The sequence below is a fragment of the Lolium perenne genome, chromosome 6 (assembly GCF_019359855.2).
Source record: "Lolium perenne isolate Kyuss_39 chromosome 6, Kyuss_2.0, whole genome shotgun sequence".
In the NCBI taxonomy this organism is placed as follows: Eukaryota; Viridiplantae; Streptophyta; class Magnoliopsida; order Poales; family Poaceae; genus Lolium; species Lolium perenne.
The window spans coordinates 127,126,922-127,140,294 of NC_067249.2; the positions used below are offsets into that span (position 1 = coordinate 127,126,922).

At 45.9% G+C, this 13,373-nt stretch overlaps 1 protein-coding gene across 1 annotated transcript; it reads right to left on the minus strand.

The window, feature by feature from the left end:
• Positions 1 to 9,797: 9,797 nt before the first annotated feature.
• LOC127334592 (F-box/FBD/LRR-repeat protein At1g13570) lies at positions 9,798 to 12,986 on the minus strand. Its single transcript, XM_051361084.2, has 4 exons — positions 12,645 to 12,986; positions 10,672 to 11,532; positions 10,391 to 10,546; positions 9,798 to 10,224 (listed from the first exon to the last, which is right to left on the minus strand). Exons 2-4 carry the CDS (start codon positions 11,503 to 11,505, stop codon positions 9,925 to 9,927), a joined length of 1,290 nt encoding a protein of 429 aa, XP_051217044.1. The 5' UTR covers positions 11,506 to 11,532; positions 12,645 to 12,986; the 3' UTR covers positions 9,798 to 9,924.
• Between the last annotated feature and the right edge of the window lie 387 nt (positions 12,987 to 13,373).

Sequence of the window (13,373 nt, forward strand, 5' to 3'; positions counted from 1 at the left end):
GAGCGATCTACCACCTTATGGTTAAGCATGCATATTGTTAGAGAAGAACATTGGGCCGCTAACTAAAGCCATGATCCATGGTGGAAGTTTCAGTTTTGGACATATATCCTCAATCTCAAATGAGAAAATTATTAATTGTTGTTACATGCTTATGCATAAAAGAGGAGTCCATTATCTGTTGTCTATGTTGTCCCGGTATGGATGTCTAAGTTGAGAATAATCAATAGCGAGAAATCCAATGCGAGCTTTCTCCTTAGACCTTTGTACAGGCGGCATAGAGGTACCCCTTTGTGACACTTGGTTAAAACATGTGCATTGTGATGATCCGGTAGTCCAAGCTAATTAGGACAAGGTGCGGGCACTATTAGTACACTATGCATGAGGCTTGCAACTTATAAGATATAATTTACATGATGCATATGCTTTATTACTACCGTTGACAAAATTGTTTCATGTTTTCAAAATCAAAGCTCTAGCACAAATATAGCAATCGATGTTTTTCCTCTATGGAGGACCATTCTTTTACTTTCATTGTTGAGTCAGTTCACCTATTTCTCTCCACCTCAAGAAGCAAACACTTGTGTGAACTGTGCATTGATTCTTACATACTTGCTTATTGCACTTATTATATTACTCTATGTTGACTATTATCCATGAGATATACATGTTATAAGTTGAAAGCAACCGCTGAAACTTAATCTTCCTTTGTGTTGCTTCAATGCCTTTACTTTGAATTATTGCTTTATGGGTTAACTCTTATGCAAGACTTATTGCTGCTTGTCTTGAAGTGCTATTCATGAAAAGTCTTTGCTTTATGATTCAGTTGTTTACTCATGTCATTAGCATTGTCTTGGATTGCTGCATTCACTACATATGTTTTACAAATAGTATGATCAAGTTTATGATGGCAAGTCACTCCAGAAATTATCTGTGTTATCGTTTTACCTGCTCGGGACGAGCAGAACTAAGCTTGGGGATGCTGATACGTCTCCGACGTATCGATAATTTCTTATGTTCCATGCCACATTATTGATGTTATCTACATGTTTTATGCACACTTTTTGTCATATTCGTGCATTTTCTGGAACTAACCTATTAACAAGATGCCGAAGTGCCAGTTCCTGTTTTCTGCTGTTTTTGGTTTCAGAAATCCTAGTAACGAAATATTCTCGGAATCGGACGAAATCAACGCCAAAGATCTTAGAATCCCCGGAAGCATCCAGAACACACCAGAGAAGTCAGAGGGGGGCCACAGGCCCACCAAACTATAGGCTGGCGCGGCCTAGGGGGGCCCGCGCCCCCCTATGGTGTGGCCACCCCTTCAGCCCTCCGACGCCGCCTCTTCGCCTATAAAAAGCCCCTGGATCGAAAACCCTGATACGATTGGCGAAAACCACAGAAACCTTCCAGAGCCGCCGCCATCGCGACGCCAAGATCTGGGGGACAGGAGTCTCTGTTCCGGCACGCTGCCGGAGCGGGGAAGTGCCCCCGGAAGGCTTCTCCATCGACACCGGAGCCATCTCCACCGCCGTCTCCATCGCCATCTTCACCGCCATCGCTGCCTCCATGATGAGGAGGGAGTAATCCACCCCCGAGGCTGAGGGCTCCGCTGTAGCTATGTGGTTCATCTCTCTCCCATGTACCTCAATACAATGATCTCATGAGTTGCTTTACATGATTGAGATTCATATGAGTTTGTATCACAATTTATCTATGTGCTACTCTAGCAAAGTTATTAAAGTAGTTCTATTCCTCCTGCACGTGTGTAAAGGTGACAGTGTGTGCACCGTGTTAGTACTTGGTTTATGCTATGATCATGATCTCTTGTAGATTGCGAAGTTAACTATTGCTATGATAATATTGATGTGATCTATTCCTCCTACATATGCATGAAGGTGACAGTGTGCATGCTATGTTAGTACTTGGTTTAGTCTGTTGATCTATCTTACACTATAAGGTTACTTAAATATGAGCATTATTGTGGAGCTTGTTAACTCCGGCATTGAGGGTTCGTGTAATCCTACGCAATGTGTTCATCATCCAACAAAAGTGTAGAGTATGCATTTATCTATTCTGTTATGTGATCAATGTTGAGAGTGTCCACTAGTGAAAGTGTAATCCCTAGGCCTTGTTCCTAAATACTGCTATCGCTGCTTGTTTCATCGTTTTACTGCGTTACTACTGCTGCAATACTACCACCATCAACTACACGCCAGCAAGCTATTTTCTGGCATCGTTGCTACTGCTCATACTTATTCATACCACCTGTATTTCACTATCTCTTCGCCGAACTAGTGCACCTATTAGGTGTGTTGGGGACACAGGAGACTTCTTGCTTTGTGGTTGCAGGGTTGCATGAGAGGGATATCTTTGACCTCTTCCTCCCTGAGTTCGATAAACCTTGGGTGATCCACTTAAGGGAAAACTTGCTGCTGTTCTACAAACCTCTGCTCTTGGAGGCCCAACACTGTCTACAGGAAAGGAGGGGGAACGTAGACATCACCCTCTTTCGCTGTTGTTGTTCCATTTCATGGCAGAAGCTCTCTCTCTTATCCTCTCCAGAGCTTGTGCAGCAGGGCATTTGTCTGGAGTCATTCCGCATCTTATCCCGGGGGGGATTTCCCACCTTCAGTACGCCGATGACACCTTGATTATGATCCAAGACAATGATGAACAGATCGCAAATCTCAAGTTCCTCCTCATGTGCTTCGAAGACATGTCTGGGCTGAAAATTAATTACCACAAGTCGGAAGTCATTGTGCTGGGGGCTAGCAATGTTAGAAAGCAGAGGGTGGCCGATGCTCTGAATTGCAAGTTAGGCGCCTTTCCTTTCACCTATCTTGGCCTCCCTATTTCTGATCGTAAACTCACCAGAGAACAATGGTTGTTCTTGGTGCAAAAACTAGCTCGTAGAGTGGAACCATGGTGGGGAAAGTTTATGTCGTCAGGGGGACGGCTCATCCTCTCAAATTCCTGCCTGGGTAGCCTTCCCATGTATGCTATGGGCATGTTCCTGCTCCAGGATGGGGTACACGCCAAGTTCGATACCCACAGAGCCAAATTCTACTGGGAGGGCGCAGGGCCTAAAAGAAAATATCACTTGGTCAACTGGCCGGCGGTTTGCCGACCAAAAGCCTGCGGAGGCTTAGGGCTCATTAATTCCAAGAAGATGAACATCGCCCTTTTGCTCAAATGGGTGTGGAAGCTGTTTCAAGAGGACAACCCCATCTGGGCCCAGATCTTGCGAGCAAAATACATCTCTGCGGACAACATCTTTGCGGGCTCGGGCCAGGGTGGCTCGCAGTTCTGGCGTAGCATTCATAAGATCAAACACTTCTTTAAGCTGGGAGCGACTTACCATGTCAACGATGGTCAGCGAACGCTTTTCTGGTTGGATATTTGGCACGGCGACAGAGTCCTCAAGGACCAGTTTCCTAGGTTGTACAGCATCGCTTTAAATCAGGGCTGCTCGGTGTCTCAGGTTTGCGGTGGTTCCACCCAGATGGGGTTCCGCAGGGCCTTGGATGTGGATGCCCTGCAGGAATGGCACAGCCTTAGGGAGATTATTGAGAATGCTGTTCTATCCAAGGGGCAGGATAGGATCAGTTGGAAGCTGGAACAATCTGGAAAGTTCTCGGTTAACTCGATGTACAGGAAGCTCTCGGCCGGGGCCTCCATTGCTCACTTCAAGGATGTCTGGGCGGCCAAAATCCCTCTCAAAGTTAGGATCTTCTCCTGGCAACTTATCCTGGACAGACTCCCCTCTAGCCTCAATATTGCGGCAAGGCACGGGCCAGGGAATGGCCGTTGCTCTCTGTGCGGCATGGAGGAAGACGCCACCCACATCTTCTTCACTTGCTCCCCTGCCAAGTTTGCCTGGAGTGCCTTTCGCCAACTACTTGGGTGTAGTTGGTGTCCGGCAAACTTTCACCAGCTCTATGCCATTGTGTCTAGTCTCTCGGGTAGCTTTAGACGCTTGGTTTGGCTGCTGTTCTTGGCCCAATCTTGGGCCTTATGGCACTTTAGAAATAAGCTAACCATAGAATCTAAGCTGATGAAACATCCAGCTAACATTATTTTCAAATCTATGATCTTCCTGCAGCTATGGACGCCGCTCGCCAAACCGCTGGACAGACCGGGGCTCAGGACGGTGGCCACCCAGCTCAGACTTCTACACGCCGCCCACGCACCAAGTGCGCTGTCAAGAAGGACTGACGCGGCTTCATCAGGAACACCTCCAGGGGGAAGGGCTCCGCGTTCGCCTACTTAGTTTCCGTGTTGGCTAAGCTGTATGCCGCAGCATGTTTTATTTGGCGAAGCTGTATGCCGCAGCATGTATTAACCTGTTACCGAACCTGTGGGCTTTATTAATTTAAAGTCGGGCACGTGGTGCCTTCTATCTAAAAAATAAGGCTGCTTAGCCGAATCATGTACCGTCTATCAATAAAGATTATGCTTCCATCCACAAGAGTTGATTACTGCTTACGCTTATTCACACTCGATACTCGAGGGATGTACTTTGCAAATTCAAACTCACACGGCTCCAAACTCCGCATTACATATGCTAAGAGCATCACTAGTAGTGCCCCTAAACCCTCAAATCCTCAAAAATAACTGCTTTTTTGACTAGAATCCCTAAACCCTCAAATTCTCAAAAAAAATTAAGAGTCCGACCCTCAAACCCAATTTCAACTTGTAGAAGTAAGGATTGGGGAGACCAAATTGCCCCAACCCGCACTCCTCTTCAAACTCACGTGGCGGGAGGGAAATTTCCCCTCCCCAACCTCCCGCGTCCACGTCGTCGGCTGCCGCCCGCCACGATTCTGGCCGCTGCCTGCCTCGCCTCGACCCCTGCCGGCCGCCGCGAGCTCCCCCGCCCCCGGATCCGCACCTCCCCGCCGCCCGCCGCCCCGCGTCGCGACCTCCCGAGCGGCGCGGCCGCCGCCGCCCCCTGCCGCCCGCATGAGGAGGGACGACGCCGCGGCCACCTCCTGCTGCCCAGGGCGGCGGCCCCGCCCCTCCCGCAGCTCCGGGCGAGGGTCGAGCTCAGGCGGTCGGCCGCCCTTCTCCCCCGCCGCTGTTTCCTAGCGTCTTCCGATCGCCGCCTGCTCCGCCCCGAACCCCACCTGCGTCCACCGAGTCCCGCCTGCTACGGCCTGGGCCGTCCCGCTCTGAGCTGCTCCCGATGCACCTTGGCCTGGCCATCTCCCGTGTCGCCTGCCGCGGCACGCTGATTGCCTACACGGAGCCGCCGCCGCCAGCTCCCTAGCAGGTAATTTCTAGCCATAGATGTCCGTCGCCTGCTGCGGCACGCCGATTGCCTACACAGAACCTGCTCGTCGTCTGAACCGAATTCATGTTCTGTCAGTTAGGAGAAGTAGAGTATAGAAACTTACGTGGCATGTATGCAGGTAGATGTCCGGAATAGTAAAGGAACTTCTTCTGAATTCTTAAGTTATTCAACGGTTGGAAACTCGTTCAAAGTAGGTAACTGCATACACAACTTATAAATTTTTGACTTGATACTGCAATAATAGGATCCATTTTGTTTGAATACAGTGGTATGGTAATGTATTGACGTATCAAATCCTGAGTTAGCAGGTTGCCTTTGAACTTGTATTTGCAAGCGTACCTACATAAATTCAGTTAGTTTCCCTTCGGCTACATTTATTTTACCGCAACACATCGCCTTGATCTATTGTATATCGCTAACAACCAATGTTTTCTAACACACTAGCCTAGAAGCAAGGAAACACTATCAGGTACTAGAATGATTATTACAAACCGTTATTGAGATGATGATAATTGTGATATATCAAATGAATGTTTTAAGCGTTTGAGGGTTCTAATCTTTGCCCCTGTTTTTCACCCCTCAAAAGTGCCAAAAAATGCTTATTCTCAACCCTTAAACTGCTTTGAAGATTTGAGTGTTTAGGGGCTCTACTAGTGATGCTCTAAGCCCGAGTAGCTGAACGTTACTTAAAAATTGAACCCTTGAATACTCCAATCCAGTTGCAACCCAACCGACAGATTGACATGGTGCATAGGATAAAAGAATCACTCTAACGAAAAGATTTTGCATATGGTTGCAATGTGTCAAGTAAACATACAAGCATGCAAAGGTCTACTAAGAACTAAGATGCGTATAAAACAAAGACATCGTGGTTCTCGGAGTCTATTCATGCACGCATACACAAAGCATACAAGTTCAACTTGCATATTGCATCTGTTTTCATTTATAAAGTGTGACAAGGCACAAACTAGCGATTACTACCTCCATTTTAAGGAATAAGGCGTCCTCTTTTTACGTGTTTTTTGTTTGGCCAAAAAATACTTTAAATATATAAAGATTGTTTGTATGAAATTAGCATTATTAGAAAGTGCTTTTCAGTACGAATCCAATGGTGCTAATTACATATAATAAAATTAAAATTTTATTGCTCAATTTTTATGGTCAAAGTTCGTCTTGAAATAGGCGTGCGCCTTATTCCTTGAAACGGAAGTAGTACATTAAAATACCTACAGACTTTGAAGACAAAGGGACTACTAATACTTGAAAAAATAATTAGCTCCAGTTGCCCGGGCTTGAGGTCGACGAGATCCGCATCGACAAATAGATCATGGTGATGCTAGCTCCCCTGGCTTCTTCACCCCTCCACGGCACGGTAGTGGCGGCGGCACATAAGACCATCAAATATCTTGACGGTGAAGTCGCGAGTCCCTTGGTGGTGGCACATGTCAAAAGAAACCCAAGCGCAATGTTGTAGGTGAAGGCAAATTCCTTCCAATTGTCGGCAAAGAACATGCACACATCCCCGTCGAAGTACACCGTAATTCGCCATGTTCCTTGACCATTGCTAGACTCCTTCAGAAAGGCACGGTCAGGTTCCTTCTCACCGGTGGCCTTGACAAACGCCCCAGGGAGCTTCGGGAGCTCCAAGGCTTATTCATCCACGAAGACAAAGAACTTGGAGCTCGGGACCTCCAGTTGTACTTCCTTCGGAGGATGTTCTGGAGGAGGGAAGAGAACTAGGGCCGGCGGGAGCGACATAGCCTGGGGTGTAAAAAACTTAGGGAGGACGAGCATGGTTATGCCCCTCTGTAGTTTCTTCCATGGGCACGGGAAGATTAGCCTTGGGCTTGTACTTGCTACCACGCGGGCGGCCACAGCCACGCTTCTCCTCTTCTCCCCCCCCCCCCCCCCCCCCCCCTAGGAATGGGAGGAATCTTGGGTTTGTTCTTGCTACCAAGGGGGTTGCCACAGTCGCGCTTCACCACCGCTTCCGACGGCTTGGCAACATCAGAGAGGATCTTCTCCTCCCCGTGACTAAGGTTTTCAAACACGCTTAAGCTAGGTTTCCTAGAAGATGGTGGCAAAGAGATCTAGGGACGGCGAAGAAGAAAAGATTGCAACAACGAAAATAATGGGAGAAAAGGCTATTTGGGTATTCCTTTATATAGTACTATTTATATGGTACCGGCTATCGTGGGATTTAACCTAATGCTTCGTTCCTTCGTATCCGCAGTAACACGTGTCATCGTTACATGAATAGAATCATTGTGCCATTAACTCCACCTCTACGAAAATTGAGGAGCCGCTCCATTTTCCACACGCTCTGTGTGGTCAAGTCATCCCAACGGTTGCGTGTGACGGTCTAACAAGGGACCACATCGTTACGTACCATCAACTGTGCACTGTGAGGTCATCCCTGACATCATCAAAACGCTTCATCAGATCCTCCAGCAGGAGTCGACAGATGCATGACCTGAGTCGAGCACCCCATCAGGTGCCATGAATTGAGCCTATGCACGGCTGGAAGCACCCACTCATAGCCATGGGGACTACTCCCATCGGAAGCGTTGTTCGTGCACCCTAGAAAAAATGATGACGTAGCCTGTCCAATTCGTTGTCTTTGTCAATGGCATCGATTGTTGGTTTCTAACAACCCTGTCAACTACAACCTCTATGAAGTCGAGTACGGAGTCGATAACTCCTTGACTGCGTAGATCGCATCCGTTGTGTAAACATATTTGGTTGACACGTTAACATGAAGGTAAGACCCGTTGATCTAATCTACAGGTCTGAGAATCGCATTTGTTGCGCTCTGCTTGTAATCTTCCATGCTTGACCATGATGAAAATCCCGAAGGAAGCATTAGGTACCCTTAGCACAAGCTGGAGCCCGATTCGATAAGGCCTCTGCGTCACGAATTGAGTCACCCTAGGCTATATTGGATTTGATTCCGAGGACTCTCGAGCTTGAAGTAAGGTAATGTTGTTTTTGCCCGAGAACAATTAGCTGGTCCGATCCGTGGAGAGCAGCAGGCACATTATGCTATGATCCGTATGACTTCGAACCTTATATACCCGTCGACTGAGTGACACTAACTAGATGCATTGCCAGTTGTTTCACCCTACAAGCATGTCGACTGCGACCACACATCCTTTACATGACGCTCTTTGAGGTTGGCAGTGTCACCTTATATATCAATCGACTTCGATTGAGATCACAACTGCTAAAGTCTCAACGCGAGTAAACGACTCTCCTAGACACTAGTGGGCTACTGACGTGGACATACCTTATCGGGTATCCACTGTTAACATACAAGGTGTGGTCCAACTGAAGGCCCAAGATGCCCAAGACGCAATGAAAACCGAAGCCGAGGAACCTGATGTACAACACAAAAACTAATCCATACAAAGGTATCCTAACTTGTAACTGACCCGGACACGATACTTGAGACCTAGCCTCCTATATAAAGGCTAGGAGGGTCATCGGGAGGACAACTCGATATATCCACAATCCACAACCTAGATCACACCATAGAGATCACGCCGATATTTTAACCCTAATCATTATTATCAATCAAGAACAGACAAGCAACACGTAGGGTTTTCCCTCCGGGGGCTTGAAGCTGGGTAATTACGTCTCGTATGTTGTGTTTCTTGTAGGCCTACAAGATGGTGGTGCAGGAGGAGGTGGACGGCGACTGCTACGTGTCGGTGGATGCCGATGTGCAGAAGAAGGACCTAGTGTTCGCCGTCGACAAGCAAGGCTGCAAGGAGAACGGCGATGAGGCGTCCTCTTCGACGAAGAAGAGGAAGAGGAGGCCTCCCGCGAGGCATCTCGTCGTGATTGATGATGAAAATGAGTGAAAGGTTCCTCATGCTGGCCGGCAGTTTTGTTTTTACTTCATCTCTGTTGCATTTCTTTCCATCTACTAGCAGTTTAAAGCCGGAAGAACTGGGCTGGCCTTTTGGCTTGAAATATTACTAGTCCGTACTACATCAATCAAAGTTCCAAAAGTCAAATCACAGGTTTGAACTACATTTCAGAACAAATTTATTGAACCCGAGCTTTACACTCCACGAATGTCAGCTCAAATCCAGTAGCAAACAGCGAAAAGGAACCTACATGGCCAACCCTGCCTCTTCAGCCAGCCACGGTAGAGCTTGGCAGTTGACACGCACACATGTCTTCGGTCCGGCATACTGGGGCTGAGCACAAGCTTGACACGTTATAATAATGTAAATAAACAAAACCAGTGAAGCAGGGAAACAGTATCATTTCCATCCCCTGTGAACTCGATTAAGTTCACTGGCCTGGCCTGTGATACATGTGTAGTTTAGGTTGTCAAATAAAACTGGAAACACAGCTGGGCAACAAGCTGACATCAACGGTCCATTAACTAGCAAAACCGTTTAACGTTCCCAACAAAAGACTTCTACCACTACAGAGCTGTAACCAAGACCACCTGCATATATTCGAGTCAAAGGCAAACTATAACGAAACCACAAGTCAGAATCGGAGCATTTTTTTGGATAAAGGTCAGATATGGAGCATGTCAACTGGTAACAGTCGTGTAGAATGATAAGCAAGATAACGCGGAGCTCAAACAACCTAAAGCCACCATGTCATAAGAATCAGGTAACTATGACCTTGGCTTTGGGAGACACCCGCGGGAGAGCCAATAACCGCATAAGAGCCTTACACATGCAGATTTCTTCTGAATCATCATCCTCGTCATTGACCCTGTGTATTTTCAGCTCTTCTAAAGCTGGTGCCCAGCTCAGCAGCATTCCTAAAAAAGAAACTTCGCAGCGCAAGCCCCTGAATTCATTTATGGTAACCATGCTCAGGTGATCCAAGGGGGGCTTCTGTATCGCCGTCTCATCCTGATCCCAGACACCATTACGTGCATAAACTTCTTCACGAGGATAACTCTGCCATTTATAGGAAGCTAGTCAGTCATAAATAAAACCAATGAATATGGATATGCTGCATCAGGCATACAAGTTGAAATTATAGGAAGGAAAATAAACAGATATCATATTATAGTGTTCAAACGTGAATGTCAGATTATCTGCTTAGGGTGAGGCATATATATACCCATATTTCAAGTTCTCTAAGCATACGAGCATTCTCAAATATTGAACAAATAGCCAAGGCTTCCGTCCAGTTCCAGAAGCATCTCTCAATACCAATCTTCTCAAGACGATGAAATGCACCAGGGAGTTTTGTCAGCAAGCACCCTTTGGATAGATACTGCAATCAGAATTAAACAGCCAGTTCTCATTGCAAATAAAGAAACAAAATAAGAGCAATTAGAAATAGCGGTGCTAATTAATCAGGATGACACTTGAATACTGCCAAATCCACTAAATGGTTACCGTCAAGAAAGAACCGCTAACGATAAGCGTTTTGACATCAGCTAGACTGCCAAAAACTTGCATCAGATAGCGCTTCCCATCATGTGCCACTGGAACATACTTGTGGGCTTCAGTTTTGTCAAGTGTCAAATATGCATGGAGCAAACTAGGGGCATTCAGATGAAGGTCTTCAAACTGTCCCTCAACCTCTAAGACTTCGAGTACTGGAGCTTGAATGTTGAGACAATTGATGCCCTCAAAATATTTCAGACGCAACGTATTAAGCATGGGGCAGGAAGAGATTAAATAACTGATGTCACTGTCGGTGCAGAAAAAAGACTTCAGGTTCAGGACTACTAGCCGCTTGAAACCTTCAAACTTCCTAGGCAAGGTGATGATGCAGTACTTTACGCGAAGGTGCTTCAAATCACTGATAGAGAAGAGGCTCGAATGAATCTTGAACTTTGGACCAGAGGCGAACTTGATTGTAATGGCTTTTGGCACCTTTTTGGATAGCATGGAAATCCACCTGTCAATTACATCATGAAAACTTCTGTGCGCTTCAAGTATGAATGTATCTAGTGATCCCTTATGGAGCGCCAACGCCAGATCAACCAATGTAATAAATTTGGATCGTGCAGTTGTATGGGAAACAGAGGAAGCAAAGCTCCAATCATACAGAAGTATATCTGGCATAGTAGTCCACACGTTCCTCCAAGCGCTTGATAGGATGCTAGCTCTAACAGCTTCTTGGACGTTCAAATTGGAGAGGATGCACTCCTTTATCTCTTTAGGTAGACTGCTGATTCTGTCTGAACATCCTGGTTCCGCCTTAGCCTTTTTAGGGCTACCCATCTCTTTCAAATCAAGATTGTACTGTCCCTGCAAAACAAAAAATTAGAAAGCTTAGACATATGTGGAATCTACAGATGTGATGGAAAAGAGAGGTTAAGAAAATAATAACCGGAAATGCTTGAATAGAGTATATGATATTATGATATGATAAGGAAATATAACTGCTGCAGTAGACCTGAATTCAACCACCACTTGAGTATTTAAACGAAAAAAAACGTTAGTCATCACTTGGCATGTGGAAATCCGAAATCATGACTGACTAGTACAAGACTAGAAAACTTGCACAGTTCCTTTTTTGTTGATCACAGCAGCAGGTGTCATAAAATTATTCTATCTAGGTGCTAGCATGGATACGCTCAAATCATTCTCAAGAGTTTCAGGTGGACATGAAGTTCATACTAGAATTGATTCCTAAGTCCTAACTGACAGGATTGAATCGGATTACCGGGAAGCCAAACAAGCCCTAATAGTGCAATGCGGTTGGTGAAGTCATAATCATACAGACACTGTAGCAGATCCGTACTCTCTTTGACATAAGCTTGACTGATCCCAGCACGAAAACAAATTGGCTGCAATATCTAAGAATGTGTGATGGTTGCCTACTTTGCCACTAGAAAGTAGAAACAAAGCATTTGTTCTTAGCAATTATCTGAAGGAAACTTGATGAAACCTTTCGATTTAGCAATTACTAAAAAAAAACTCATAGAAATGTACTAAAGTTGCATGAGGTAGGATCAAGTGGAATATGCATGAGGATGTTGTGATCATATCCCCAATTCTTCAGACGTAAGTGCCAATCTGGCATACAGACTCTCCAATTGGGAATATATCAAACCAAGGCCTTGGGATTTGCGAATGTACAAATCGAGTCTGCATTTGGTTTTAGCACACGGTACACTAGGTCCAACAAGAATTACACAATTGACTGTGAGATATAAGAACTCATGATCCCACTTCCCACACTAAGAAGGTCATCTTCTCAATGAAGTACTAAATCTCAAACCAAAAAGCGTTAACCTCAGAATCTACTCTGCTCAAATTTAACTCCAAACATCACATTACACCAGCAAGATAGATCGATTCATACACGGGGGGGATGGGATCAGAAATCGAGGAGAGAGCCAAGAGATAAGCGGCACCTAGGGTTGGGCAGTTGGGGCCTTGGACATTGACGAGCTGCGTCCTTGCCTCTGCACTGGTTCTATCTGTCTCCCGCTCGTCGCTTCTCTTCGGCCGTGAAGGCGGAGGAGAGCAAATTTCGTGGCAGGATTTGTGTCCGTACTTCGAGAGATAAGGAGAATGGAGTCACAAATCGGAGTCTTTCCTCTACGGTGACGGTGGCAACAAGATTGTCTTCTTCATCTACGCGGCGGAGCACTCCTTCTCATCCGCGGCGGTAATGGCGGTAATCACTCTGACGCTCCGAATCTCTCTAGCACGATTTTTTAGATCTACGAATTCAGTCTTTTTTCCATTTGCAAAAAAGGGTTTTTTTCGCAACGATGTATTTCATTTTATTTTATTTTGCACACAAGACGGGGTCTACGACCCTAGAGGAGCTTTTGCATTAAAGCACACGTGGCAGGTATACAATTTACAGTAAGGCCCCTGATCATCACTTGCCCTAATGAACCAACTATAAAACTATATAAAAGACAATCAATTTAGCACATCTGAATTGATTCAGCCACTGTAGATGGCCTATTTATCTCTTCGTCCATTCAATCTTTGCCTGACGCATGCTTTCCATGTTTACCGCAATGTTAGATTGGTAGGATTGGCTGTTTTGCATTTTCCTTTTCTTCCGGATGAAGGGTTACCGGTTACCGGTTGTCACAATGCCTTCCGTTCAATTGCTTGATTGCAGC

What these genes read in the sequence shown, in the direction of transcription:
- LOC127334592 (XM_051361084.2), bottom strand. Translation starts at nt 11,505, where the DNA reads ATGGGTAGCCCTAAAAAGGCTAAGGCGGAACCAGGATGTTCAGACAGA. An exon ending in TTAGCGGTTCTTTCTTGACG is followed by an intron (nt 10,547 to 10,671) that starts GTAACCATTTAG and finishes TTCTGATTGCAG; the next exon opens with TATCTATCCAAAGGGTGCTT. An exon ending in TTAGAGAACTTGAAATATGG is followed by an intron (nt 10,225 to 10,390) that starts GTATATATATGC and finishes TATAAATGGCAG; the next exon opens with AGTTATCCTCGTGAAGAAGT.